The sequence below is a fragment of the Oncorhynchus mykiss genome, chromosome 16, assembly GCF_057628025.1.
Source record: "Oncorhynchus mykiss isolate SJ-2025 chromosome 16, ASM5762802v1, whole genome shotgun sequence".
Classification (NCBI taxonomy): Eukaryota; Metazoa; Chordata; class Actinopteri; order Salmoniformes; family Salmonidae; genus Oncorhynchus; species Oncorhynchus mykiss.
The window spans coordinates 24729193-24742861 of record NC_143037.1 but is presented as its reverse complement, the minus strand read 5'-3'; the positions used below and the strand labels follow the sequence as shown (position 1 = coordinate 24742861).

The window sequence follows — 13669 nt, the reverse complement described above, 5'->3', positions numbered from 1 at the left end:
GTACATTAGAGTGTCTAGTTTGAGAAACAGACACCTCACAAGTCCTCAACTGGCAGCTTCATTAAATACTGTAGTACCTTCAAAACACCAGTCTCAACATCAACAGTGAAGAGACGACTCGGTGATCCTGGCCTTCTAGGCAGAGTTCCTCTGTCCAGTGTCTGTGTAATTTTGCCCATCTTAATCTTTTCTTTATATTGGCCAGTCTGAGATATGGCGTTTTCTTTTCAACTCTGCCTAGAAGGCCAGCATCCCGGAGTTGCCTCTTCACTGTTGACGTTGAGACTGGTGTTTTGCGGGAATTCCACAAATAAACATTTAACAAGGCACACCTGTTAATTGAAATGCATTCCAGAGGAATACTTCATGAAGCTGGCTGAGAGAATGCCAAGAGTGTGCAATGCTGTCATCAAGGCAAAGGGTGGTTACTTTGAAGAATCTCAAATATTAAATATATTTAGATTTGTTTAACCCTTTTTTGTTACTACATATGTGTTATTTCATAGTTTTAAAGTCTTCACTATTATTCTACAATGTAGAAAATAGTAAAAATAAAGAAAAACCCTTGAATGAGTAGTTGTGTCCAAACGTTTCACTGGCACTGTATACAGTGCCTTGCGAAAGTATTCGGCCCCCTTGAACTTTGCGACCTTTTGCCACATTTCAGGCTTCAAACATAAAGATATAAAACTGTATTTTTTTGTGAAGAATCAACAACAAGTGGGACACAATCATGAAGTGGAACGACATTTATTGGATATTTCAAACTTTTTTAACAAATCAAAAACTGAAAAATTGGGCGTGCAAAATTATTCAGCCCCTTTACTTTCAGTGCAGCAAACTCTCTCCAGAAGTTCAGTGAGGATCTCTGAATGATCCAATGTTGACCTAAATGACTAATGATGATAAATACAATCCACCTGTGTGTAATCAAGTCTCTGTATAAATGCACCTGCACTGTGATAGTCTCAGAGGTCTGTTAAAAGCGCAGAGAGCATCATGAAGAACAAGGAACACACCAGGCAGGTCCGAGATACTGTTGTGAAGAAGTTTAAAGCTGGATTTGGATACAAAAAGATTTCCCAAGCTTTAAACATCCCAAGGAGCACTGTGCAAGCGATAATATTGAAATGGAAGGAGTATCAGACCACTGCAAATCTACCAAGACCTGGCCGTCCCTCTAAACTTTCAGCTCATACAAGGAGAAGACTGATCAGAGATGCAGCCAAGAGGCCCATGATCACTCTGGATGAACTGCGGAGATCTACAGCTGAGGTGGGAGACTCTGTCCATAGGACAACAATCAGTCGTATATTGCACAAATCTGGCCTTTATGGAAGAGTGGCAAGAAGAAAGCCATTTCTTAAAGATATCCATAAAAAGTGTTGTTTAAAGTTTGCCACAAGCCACCTGGGAGACACACCAAACATGTGGAAGAAGGTGCTCTGGTCAGATGAAACCAAAATTGAACTTTTTGGCAACAATGCAAAACGTTATGTTTGGCGTAAAAGCAACACAGCTGAACACACCATCCCCACTGTCAAACATGGTGGTGGCAGCATCATGGTTTGGGCCTGCTTTTCTTCAGCAGGGACAGGGAAGATGGTTAAAATTGATGGGAAGATGGAAGGAGCCAAATACAGAACCATTCTGGAAGAAAACCTGATGGAGTCTGCAAAAGACCTGAGACTGGGACGGAGATTTGTTTTCCAACAAGACAATGATCCAAAACATAAAGCAAAATCTACAATGGAATGGTTCAAAAATAAACATATCCAGGTGTTAGAATGGCCAAGTCAAAGTCCAGACCTGAATCCAATCGAGAATCTGTGGAAAGAACTGAAAACTGCTGTTCACAAATGCTCTCCATCCAACCTCACTGAGCTCGAGCTGTTTTGCAAGGAAGAATGGGAAAAAAATTCAGTCTCTCTATGTGGAAAACTGATAGAGACATACCCCAAGCAACTTACAGCTGTAATCGCAGCAAAAGGTGGCGCTACAAAGTATTAACTTAAGGGGGCTGAATAATTTTGCACGCCCAATTTTTCAGTTTTTGAATTGTTAAAAAAGTTTGAAATATCCAATAAATGTCGTTCCACTTTATGATTGTGTCCCACTTGTTGTTGATTCTTCAAAAAAAAATACAGTTTTATATCTTTATGTTTGAAGCCTGAAATGTGGCAAAAGGTCGCAAAGTTCAAGGGGGCCGAATACTTTCGCAAGGCACTGTATATACACAGTGCATTCAGAAAGTATTCAGACCCCTTGACTTTTTCCACATTTTGTTACAGCCTTATCCTAAAATTGATTAACTTGTTTTTTACCTCTGTAATGTAAACTATTTGGAAAAAGTGAAGGGGTCTGAATACTTTCTAAATGCACGATATACACACTACATGACCAAAAGTGTGTGGACACCTGCTCGTCGAACATTTCATGCGAAAATCATGGACATTAATATGGAGTTGGTCCCCCCCTTTGCTGCTATAGCATCCTCCACTCTCCTTGGAAGGATTTCAACCAGATGCTGGAACATTCCTGCGGGGACTTGCTTCCATTCAGATAGAAGAGTATTAGTGAGGTTGGGCACTGATGTTGGGTGATTAGGCCTGGCTGGCAGTTTTTGTGTTGATGTTGCTTCCAGAGGCTGTTTGGAACTAGGTAGTGAATGTTGCAACCGAGGACAGGCGATTTTTACTCACTACTCGATTCAGCCCTCGGCGGTCCAATTCTGTACGCTTGTGTGGCATACCACTTCCCAGCTGAGCCGTTGTTGCTCCTAAAAGTTTCCACTTCACATTAACAGCACTGACAGTTAACCGGGGAAGCTCAAGCAGGGCAGACATTTTACAAACTGACTTGTTTGAAAGGTAGCATCCTATGACCGTGCCACATTGAAAGTCACTGATCTCTTCAGTAAGGCCATTCTTCTGGTAATGTGTGTCTATGAAGATTTCATGGCTGCGTGCTCGATTTTATACACCCGTTAGCAACGGGTGTGGCTGAAATAGCCAATCCACATACTTTTGTAGATAGAAAAAGTGTGCTGAAATAGAAGTGGGCCGTATTCAAACCCATGATGCAGCAGTATTTGTGTTTTGGAGGCATAGACCTAGGCCACGACACATTTACGTACTTTAAAAAAATAAATCTGCGTCTGAGACACATGGTTATGTTTCGTCACTGTTTCTGGTGCTTTGTGCATTCTTACTGTGCATAAATCTGGTACATACCATGGAGCATGATTCATTGATGTAGCATTTTGCAGGCATCAGCCTGGTTCTTATCTGAGTGCTGACATACATTTTTTTAAGTAAAAAACAGGGAACCATGTAAGACACTTCAGCGACTGCATCACCCCCGCCCCAAAGGACTATTGGTGCATCAAAGCACTTTTTTTAAAGTGGATTTCATAAAAGCCTCAATACACTTTCTCCCCAAAAAAGCAAAAATGATCCTGAATTTCGCCTGAGAATTGTGGTAGTGACTAACACGAGCAAAGGAATCATTATGGAGATATTGTATTGTAGATAAATGAGTAATGATTCACAAACAAATGATGTGCTGTGAAAATATTTAAATGCAACTTTCAAATATAAATCACGGTATGGATAATTACTCATTAATTTACAACACATTTTACAGCAATCTATCTCCAGCATCACTCAGCTTGGTCTACATCAGTGGTTCATGCATGTGCGCACAATCGCTGCACAAGTGTAGCCTGTCATTACAGCCATAAAGGGTGACGTATTTCAAAACGAAAGATACAAAAATACATTGAGTTGTACACCTGCATTTTGGGCTGGAAGTCATTCGTATTAGCAGCCAATATCAACTAGGGATATCATGTCACTTCTCTGGAGACCAGAGCAAGCAGGATCATACTGCCTACCTGTCGGCTCAGCCGTAAAGGCTCTGCATGGTCAATCCAACCTCTGAAGTGGCCATACAGCATTTACTGAGATGCAGACTCTGCAGACATCAGGGTGAGTTGGATGACCGTTCAAAACTATTTTTCCCAGTCGGTGCAATTTTCCTTCTGAGTTTCCAGTTGTCTTGAACCACTGAAGTCGGAAGTCAGAGATTTCCGAGTTCCCAACTGTTTTGTACACGCATTAGAGACATTATGTCAGACTATTTTGCAGTTGACTGTCATAGCCCTACATTAAAAGTACTGTATGTTATCGAAGTTGAGAGGACAATCAGAAATACTGACAGAATGTTATGCAATTGACTGCTATAGCCCCAAATGATTTTTTTAAACATTGGCTTATAATGACATACTCACAGTTGAGGGTCACAAGAAGCAGATTTCAAAATGGGGTGGTTACCTGGGTTAAGGTAAGGATTAAGGTTTGGGATAGGCTTAAAACAAAAATAAATAAAAAACACTTTCTATTGCTGGATTCAAACTTGCAACCTTTGGAATCAGAGGCACAAACAAACAAAAACAATTGTCAAAAACTTGCTACCTTTGGCCCTTTGGAATCAGAGGCAGATGTTTCACGCTCTCGATCCCCCATAACCTTTTTGTGACCACTGGCTCAGGGGGTCAGGTCCTCCAGTTTGAGAACCACTGGCCTACATGTTACCAGCCCAACATGTTGCAGCAGATCATTCTAAACACACAGCACCACATTGCTTTATCATAAGGTATGTCACATGAGGTATGGAAGGGAGGGGTATCCATTTTAAAATAGGGGGCTCTGATAAGCATGTTTGAGCGGATTATGTCAAATATCACACGAGTACACTTTATTTGAATAGACCCTATGTGGACACAAGTTGCAGAGGAAAGATGTTTGTTGGAAAATGTTAACTGTTTGTCGACTAATTGTTTTCTAAAGGCAGTTTAATGAACTTGGGTCATACCTGTTAGTGTGTGACTTCAGTTTGTGTTTGGTAGTTTGCAACTTAAAGGGATAGCTCAACCAAATGACAAATTCACATTTTGTTTCCTTACCTTGTAAGCAGTCTGGAGACAAAGACAATTCAGTGCAATTCACTTCATGAATACAATTCACTCTTTGGGGTTGTTTATGTCGCCACTGCTACCATCCGCTATCTTTGGCATTTTCAAAACTAACATGTAAGTCAAGCAAGATTGCAATTTTGAAATGTGGGTGAACTATCCCTTTAATCATATCCTGTCTCTTATTTGTTTGATATCTTGAATGGGGCATGCGCAACCAAACAGTGGTCACACCCACTGATGCTGGTGTCTCTCTCCACGCTACAGTCAAGGTGCTATTCTGCATAGATTATTTTGGGGCTAGTACAACTTGTGCTTTTGCAATCTACAGTAGTAATGTTGACCGCCATGTGCTGGCTACTGGTTGGATGTTGTGGGCTCGCCTTTGTGAACCTCTCAGGTAAGAGATTGGTACACTGACTTGTTTTAAGAGTGAGTCCTAGCATGTGTGCTGACAAAATGAGACATAAAACACTAGTCATCACTTTACCCCAAGCATTACATTTAAGCTGCTCTTGAAGTTATCTTTGTATCGATATTTACAAATATTTTACATGTTGGATATTTATAAACGTTTGTTTTGCAAGTATTTTGTGTTGTTGTTGCATTGGACCACGTCTCCAGCATTGTTTCCTGCCCATCTGTGTAAAAGAGGAAGTCAAACTAACCTCACAATATATCTGTAATAAACATTTAGTTATGATCCATGTACAATTTGTTACATCCAAGATTGTTTAATCCATTGTATTATTGGTATTAGCCATTAATTTATGTTTTTTTTTTTTACATTTACTTTGTCGTTTTGTGTCATTGTAAAATAAGCAGAATATTTATTAGGCTGTTACTGTAAAACAGGCATACGGTCATTTAAAATAGCTTGGGTAGGCTTTATACATTATTTCATATACTGATGTCTAACACGCTTACACATTTATATATTATAGAATTCATCAGATACGAAAGATTACAGGAATTATATGAAAGATTAGTGTTTGATTATCTATGTGATAATTGCCATTTCCTCATAACAAATATCTGACAACATTTGCTAATGAATCATGTTAATTTAACAGTAGTAGGTTTTATGAAATAGTTCAACGCTTCCATCACCTGTCTCACTGACCAAACCTTGTGTCTCTCATCCCATACGTCTCTCCAGTGGCTTTAAACAGCCCCCTACAGGTCACCCAGAAGCCACGTTTCTATGGGGTGAAGACCAATCGCACTGTGGCCATATTCTGTGTGGTGTCGGACCGAAACCAGCCTGCCACGGTGGAATGGTACAAGGCCTCAGAATACAACACCACTAGGAAGAAGATAGTTGGGGACCGGGTCACTGTGAGGCAGGAGAGCATGTTACAAAACGCCTCGATCGAACTCAGACATGTAGAGACGGAGGACACCGGATTTTACTTTTGTCTGATTAACAACATCACCTGGGGGCCAGGGACAGAGCTACAAGTGCTCAGTAAGTAGACTACAGTATAGCCCAATGCAATCTCGGATGGTGACATAAAATGTAAAGAATGATTGGTTGAAAACTATTTGGAATCGTTTTTGTCAATGGGATGGCATCTGTTTAAGGATATGTATTGCTTTATTAACTACTATGATTTAAAATATATATATATATATAATCCGCATCATTGTCATCCTCGGATTTAAAGATGGTCATAGATTGTCAAAATTTACAAACTTGTAATTATCTCTCTCTCTGTGTGTGTGTGTGTGTGTGTGTGTGCGTGTGTGTGTGTGTGTGTGTGTGTGTGTGTGTGTGTGTGTGTGTGTGTGTGCGTGCGTGTGTGCGTGTGTGTGTATAAAGGACCCTCTAACAGTGAAAATGCAGAAAGGAGAAGCAAGCTGAAGGATGCTTTGATATTTCTCCAGGCGTTACTCTTAACGCTGTTTGCTCTTGCCCCACTGCTACGCCACCAATCCCTGGTGAGTCGCTTGACACAATAAATATACCTCCCTGAAAACCTCAGCAAAAACAAAATGATGTATTTTAATGGATTATCTGGTGTGATTTCAATATGTTTGAATGTACCTGACACAACAAAACAGATGAAATCATTTATTCACATTGACTACTTACATTCTGATCTTCGAGCTTTTCAAACGTTTCATTATTTTGACACAAAGGTGAGAGGGTACAGTGTATGATACAGTATGTGTAAAATATATGGTGTAATATGTACAATTTTATACTTGGTTTTTATTATGCAGAATTGTTTTCAGTTGTCTCTAATTTTATTTCAGTTGAAGAAGGAAGATGCCATTTATGAGGAACCTGAACATGATCACATCTATGAGGTACAGTATGCTAATGATGATAACAGGGTCTTCTGTGGTTTTTGATGAAAATGGAGCTAAAACCACCTCAATTCTCTATTTGTTCTCCCTACTATCTTGTATGCTGCAATAGGCTGCAGTGTAACAATTTGGTTCATGTTAAAAGGACAAGACGTCAGAGTTTGGGTCAATTCCATTTGAATTCATGTCTGTTTAGGGAATGTAGGCTTATTGAAAATCAGGTTGCACCTATTTTACGATGCGAAGGTAACACTGTAAATTATTGGAGTTCCTTTGGGAACCATTAAAACGTATACCACTCAGAGCCATTTGGTATCATTACCATTATTAACTACCGTATAGTACCAGAAAGTATCCACTGTTACCGCACAATTTCTCATTCTGGAGTGGCTGTGCAACATGTGTTCAGGACACCTATTCGTGTGCACCAAACAACCTTACGTTCTGCGCATGTTACTTTACGGGGGAAAAAATAGGGATTGAAATGCAGCCCATGCAAAACAACTGATATTTCGAGTTTTAACAGACAGATTTTTTATGGGGATGTTTTTATTATGCTAATTTCATTTCCGCAGGGAAGTATTAGTTACTGTGTGGATTGTTATTAATGTACATTTTTTTGGGAGGGGTTGATACATTTTATGTTAGGGAAAATCAAGTTTGACATTTAAAAAAAAACTTTAGAAGCCTTCAATACACTACAAGTTTCCTGCATCAACAGGGTGATCAAATTAAGATCCGACACCTGTAGGTTACATCAATTGGTAGGTAATTACAGTCAGCATATAACCAACAAAGATTTCCGTATGTTATGTCTTAAAATAGATTCAACATAAGATACACGGCACATAGGCTACCGGTAGATTAATTCCAGCCCTGTTAGTTCTAAATAAAATGAAACCAGTTGAAATCGCAATCTAAATGTATTAAACTTCAAAATTGCATTGTGGGTATACGTGTACACTGTACAGACTTATCTATGGATTGTGCACCCATGAAATGGCGTAATCAACCTACTCAGTGACACCCACAGAAGAGAACTCTGTAGAGTTTTTTGTTTGTTGTTGTTGTCATTCTGTAGCTCTTATTGCGGGATTTTGACAAGTCCCCTCCCCACTTAGTCTAGTATGTATGTTGAATATTCATGAGGAGGTGATTTCCCCCAGTCAATGTCCTGCTATAAGAGCTATGATGCTAATATTTGTGTAAACTCTACAAAGTTGTCTTCTGTGGGTGTCACTGAGTAGGTTGATTTGTGCACAGCATTTCATGGGTGTACAATCCATAGGTTAGGCTGTACAGAGTATCATGAATGTTCAATATGCGCAATAGACTAAGTGGAGGTGATTTTCCACAGTCAAAGTCCCACATTAAAAGCTGTGACACTAATATTTTTGTTAACGTTAGCAACAATAGTGGAATCAGCCTAACTTTAGACGTGATCGGCTATCAGTGACAAACAGGAAATTGTGTTTTCCCTCACAGCTGCATGCTTCTTTCTCTCTCTCTCTCTCTCTCTCTCTCTGCTTCAGTGACTCTTTAACCACAGCCCCCCCCCCCCCCCCCCCCATTTTTTTCTATTAATGGTGGGGCTTCATCTTCCTTAAGCACTGCTTCTAATTAAAATAGTACGGAAATATTTAGGTACTACTTTTGCTCTAACTTGCTTTACACAATCAACTTGTTGATATACCAGTAAAGACATACCAATAGCATAACCATCCAATTGTCATTAACAAATGGAATTCATGCAAAAGCAGCACATTGTACATAAACTGTAGCCTACTTTTGTATTTATTTGTACGAGTGTATTCATTGCACAATACGTTTAGTTGTAATGTAGTAAATAGTACATTTTACCACCCCCCCCCCCCCCCCCCCCCCATCCCCACGCCATTTTTCTGTATTTGACGCATGCAGGGCTTGGAGATCGAGCATTGTGGTGATCTGTATGAGGACATCTCAGTGTATGCTCAGCCTGGGCCAGCAGAGGCTGCTGCAGCTTGGAAGCAGGAGTGAGCTGCATCGGCGCGGAGATGGGGATTGAGCTCTCCTGTCATCCGCTGCATCTCAATGCCTATCCGCCCCGTATTCGTTAAGCGTTCAGAGTAGGACTGCTGATCTATGATCAGTTTTTGCCTCCGATGAAAATGAATAGACAAGGGGGATCTGATCAAAGATCTGCACCCCTACTCTGAGATCCAATATGAATACGGCCCTGGACTCAAAGGCCAATGTCTCATCCATGGTGTTACAGGATGTATCTTATGTTTAGTGATTTGTTCAGATGACCACTATTTCTTCATGTTATAGATCCATCCATATGGGTAATGTTTTTTTAGAATACATGTGCGCGTGTTCTTTTCGATACCTCCTATATAAGATGCACGTAGAGGAACAGATTGTTGATTCAGGTTTTTCTAATCGCATGTTTTTCTCTTTTCACCTCTCTCAAATGTGTTCATGTATTCTTTTCAGTTGTGCTTGATTTGGTGTCTCTATAAAAGGAGTTTTGAGTTGGTGCTATTATTTTGATTGTTATATAATAGGGTGAATGCGACACAGTTAGTTATTGCAATGCTTGTTTAACGAGGCTTGTCCATAGAAAGGCTTTCTCTTTTCAGCTTCTCCTGTTTCAATTGTAAATACTCAACCTGATCGCGCCCCTTCAAATTGTATCAATGTGGGTGTTTTGTTAAGTGGACATGTGGCCTGGATAAATATGTAGGCCATCCATTGCTGATTTCTAATAATGTTATACTCTTGCCTGTACTATGATATGGCAGCATTGTAAAGTGGACTTTGCCTTAAATGTCCAAAGACAAAAAAAAACAATTTGTCCCGAGAGAAAGTTGTTTTTGTCTAGAGCTGTCATTTCTTTCAAAAACATCACAATGCCTAAGCTCTATTGTTGTTATGAAAACTATTACTATACCATATACTGTTAAACAGTGATTGCCAAATCCATATGTAGTCAAAAATGCATTTAATGAAGTAGCAGGTAAAAGCATACATCTACAGTAATTTTGTGTATAAAAATGTATCCAGCAATCATCAACAGAATAAATAAAAGTTAATAAATAACCCAATAAATAAATAGATTTAAAACCAGATAAAAAATTTAAAAAAACATTTCCATGTGGAATCAATAAAAATATCATTAAAAAATACAAAGAAACAGGCGAAATACATGACGTCACTCATACGTGACGATAATTATTGCGTTGCTGAGTTTAGATTCTGTTTTCTGTAGCTGAACCCAGAAGAACCAGCCTCCTCAGATGTGTCCTAACCTCTTTCCTGACCAGCTCCCATGCATGAGCACTGTATGCCTGCAGATTGATGACAAAGCCACAAACATATTAGCAGTTGAAAATCAGATTACCCTCATCATACAGAAGGGAACATTGCCTTTAAATTTCTAGCGCACTGTAGCGCGGCTCTTTAGCATTAAGGATTAAATTGAGCCCTAAATTAAACAAGTACATGTTACTGCAGTGTTGATAGGTACACATTGTTAAATCTGTTTACACCATGAACAGTTTCAAGTATTTGTCAAATAAACAACAATTATTGGATGAGGGAAGGTTTATCCAAATTGAATCATGTATTTATTTTTGTATTTACAAATACAATGTACTTACACTGTACTTTCCAGTGTAACTACCATTTTCAATGTATGTACAGTATATTGTTATGGACACATGCAGTACCAGTCAAAAGTTTAGACACCCCTACTCATTCAAAGGTTTTTCTTTATTTTTTTTACTATTTTCTACATTGTATAATAATAGTGAAGACATTAAAGCAACACATATGGAATCATGCAGTAACCAAAAAAGTGTTAAACATATCAACATATATTTGAGATTTGAGATTCTTCAAAATAGCCAACCTTTGCCTTGATGACAGCTTTGCACTCTTGGCATATATTTAGATTTGTTTAACACTTTTTTGGTTACTACATGATTCCATATGTGTTATTCCATAGCTTTGATGTCTTCACTATTATTCTAAAAAATAAAATAAAACCCTTGAATGAGTAGGTGTGTCCAAACGTTTTACTGGTACTCTATGTCAAAGATTATTGTAAAACAGGATCCAATGGCTCACTGTGACCATGATGATTCATCTCATTATGGCCACATATGAAACATTATTTCAATAAAAACTCACCATTCTTTTAAGGACGTGGTTGTTCAGCCTCTTGAAGTACATTTGCAGATTCTTGCTATTTTTTTTCTGGGCCCTAACCTGGATAGATGATAAAAGCATGACTGAATGTTTGTATCTCCTATAAGTTATTTTCAATGCATTGTGTTTCCCTACAAATACATTACCAATTTAAACAAAAGGCCCATTAAAGTATAACACAATTGTGAGTAGTTTAAATAATTTGAGGAGAAAGAATTGCACTATAGTTACAGTCTGTTTGTGGAATAAAAGTAACGTTCTTAATATAGATATTGCATTCCTCCAACTCTCTGAGACTCCAGTCCATTCATTCAAATTAACATGTGCTCATATTAAAATGTCTAGCATGCATGGTCCTAGATCTGTTTTGACAACTTGATCGTTGTCAATGTCCAACTGAGTTGGTAAGAGAGCACAAACATATCTTGGACCAGGCTAGAGAAGTCCTATTCCAGCTGTAGAATATGAAGATGTTATACTTACACATGACTGAAGGCCATCAGACTGACTGGTGAGAACATTGAGGAAGATCTCCACTTTCTTCTCATCCCAGACAGAGTTTAGTTCTCCATCAAACAGCTCAGCGATCTTGTCAAGGGTTTGGAGGATGAACCAAATTGTGTCATCAGTCTGTAAAATGAAAGACATGAGGAAATGACTTTAACCTGATCCGTACTAAATTAATTCATATTTGCCAATCAAAATAGTTCATGATGGACATACAATAACGTCGGGGTGTTCATTTTTCTGGAATGTCAGTACAATGCTAATGCATACATCCTCTGTGCACCACTACATCCCATGCTTAAGGTCGACTATCTCACAAGACTGCCTAACTTACTGGTAAATATTCAGCTTGCTCGTACAGGTCCTCTGGGAAAGGTACGTCCACACTGTCTGTAGTAAACTCCCCACCCTATGTTTAAGAGAGAAAAAAAAAACATGATAAATACAAATTCAATGTATACATTCAATAATTAATGTACAATATTCAAAATCATAGAATTCAGCTTCAATTTCTGTTGGCACGATACAATTACAGCAATGGTTTAGAATAACAAAAATATAAGAATCTACTCACCATAATATTGAGTACGTTCATTAAGGTCTCACTGTGTTGTAGGAATTTGTGATCGTCCATCCATCTGCAGCCCACCGATAAACCATTGCACAGGGTTAGAAACAAACAAATAAGCAAAGACTTCGTAGGCCTATGCATGTTGGTAATGAAAACGAGACGTGGAGCAAAAAAAGTATATATTTGTAATACAAAACAGGCTTAGCTATGTCAAATGTCACTGTCTTGTTACTAATGTTTAGGTATACCAGCTTACCTGTAGGAATGCGACCTTTATAGTTTCTCAAAACGAATAGGGTGAAGCCAATACCTGTTTCACTTTCCGTACCTGCGACGGTTGGAAAACAATTAAGATCACATATTTACCACGACATTTATATTCGTTTATGTTTTACAGGTGTTTGGAAAGTCAATGTATTGTTTTTAGCAATATTCACACACATCGAATAGGCTACTGTAAATGTCATACCAAGCCAGCGTTGAATAGGACGCATCTAAACATGTTTGAGACACTTTTTCCGATTTGCATGGCTTGAGCTGAGGCTATAAATTGCAATTGTTTGCATTTTCTGTAGGCTTCGTCTCCATGTATTTTTCAGAGTCATTTTCTGTAAATATTAATGTAGGCTATTCAATATGATTTTAACTAGCCTATTTGTTTTATTTAATTTAGTAGCAATCGAAATGGGTCTAATTTAATGTTTGCCATTGAACAAAAATATCTTATTTATATTAAGCCCATAATTTAAAAAAACGTAGGCCTATTTTTCTTTTTGACTTAATAGAACCAGCTACACCAGTCAGACTGTTCTCTCTACTACCGCAAGGCAAGCAGTACTGGAGTGCCAAGTCTAGGGCAAAAAGGCTTCTCAATAGTGTTTACCCCCAAGCCATAAGACTCCTGAACAGGTAACCAAACAGGCAATCAAATGGCTACCCGGACTATTTGCATTGTGTGTTTATTTTTCACTGTCTTTTTACTGTTGTTTTATTTCTTTACTTACCTATTGTTCACCTAATACCTTTTTTACCTGTTGAATTCGGCGCACATGACAAATATACGTTGATTTGAGCCTCAGGCTGTGTGACATCATGAATATCATTTGAAG

The 13669-nt window shown here is 38.6% G+C and overlaps 2 protein-coding genes across 3 annotated transcripts; one reads left to right on the top strand and one right to left on the bottom strand.

Annotated features, from left to right (window-relative positions):
- The first annotated feature begins 5170 nt into the window (after positions 1-5170).
- Positions 5171-10886, top strand: cd79b (CD79b molecule, immunoglobulin-associated beta). The gene is made up of 5 exons (XM_021565350.3): positions 5171-5375; positions 6135-6443; positions 6798-6916; positions 7235-7288; positions 9209-10886. Exons 1-5 carry the CDS (start codon positions 5312-5314, stop codon positions 9305-9307), a joined length of 645 nt encoding a protein of 214 aa, XP_021421025.2. The 5' UTR covers positions 5171-5311; the 3' UTR covers positions 9308-10886.
- Positions 9207-12909, bottom strand: ifn5 (type I interferon 5). Of its 2 annotated transcripts, XM_021564390.3 has the most exons (6): positions 12817-12901; positions 12564-12627; positions 12324-12398; positions 11966-12112; positions 11465-11542; positions 9207-10620 (listed from the first exon to the last, which is right to left on the bottom strand). In XM_021564390.3, the coding sequence occupies exons 2-6, from the start codon at positions 12621-12623 to the stop codon at positions 10522-10524; spliced, it is 459 nt and encodes a 152-aa protein (XP_021420065.1). In that variant the 5' UTR covers positions 12624-12627; positions 12817-12901; the 3' UTR covers positions 9207-10521.
- Between the last annotated feature and the right edge of the window lie 760 nt (positions 12910-13669).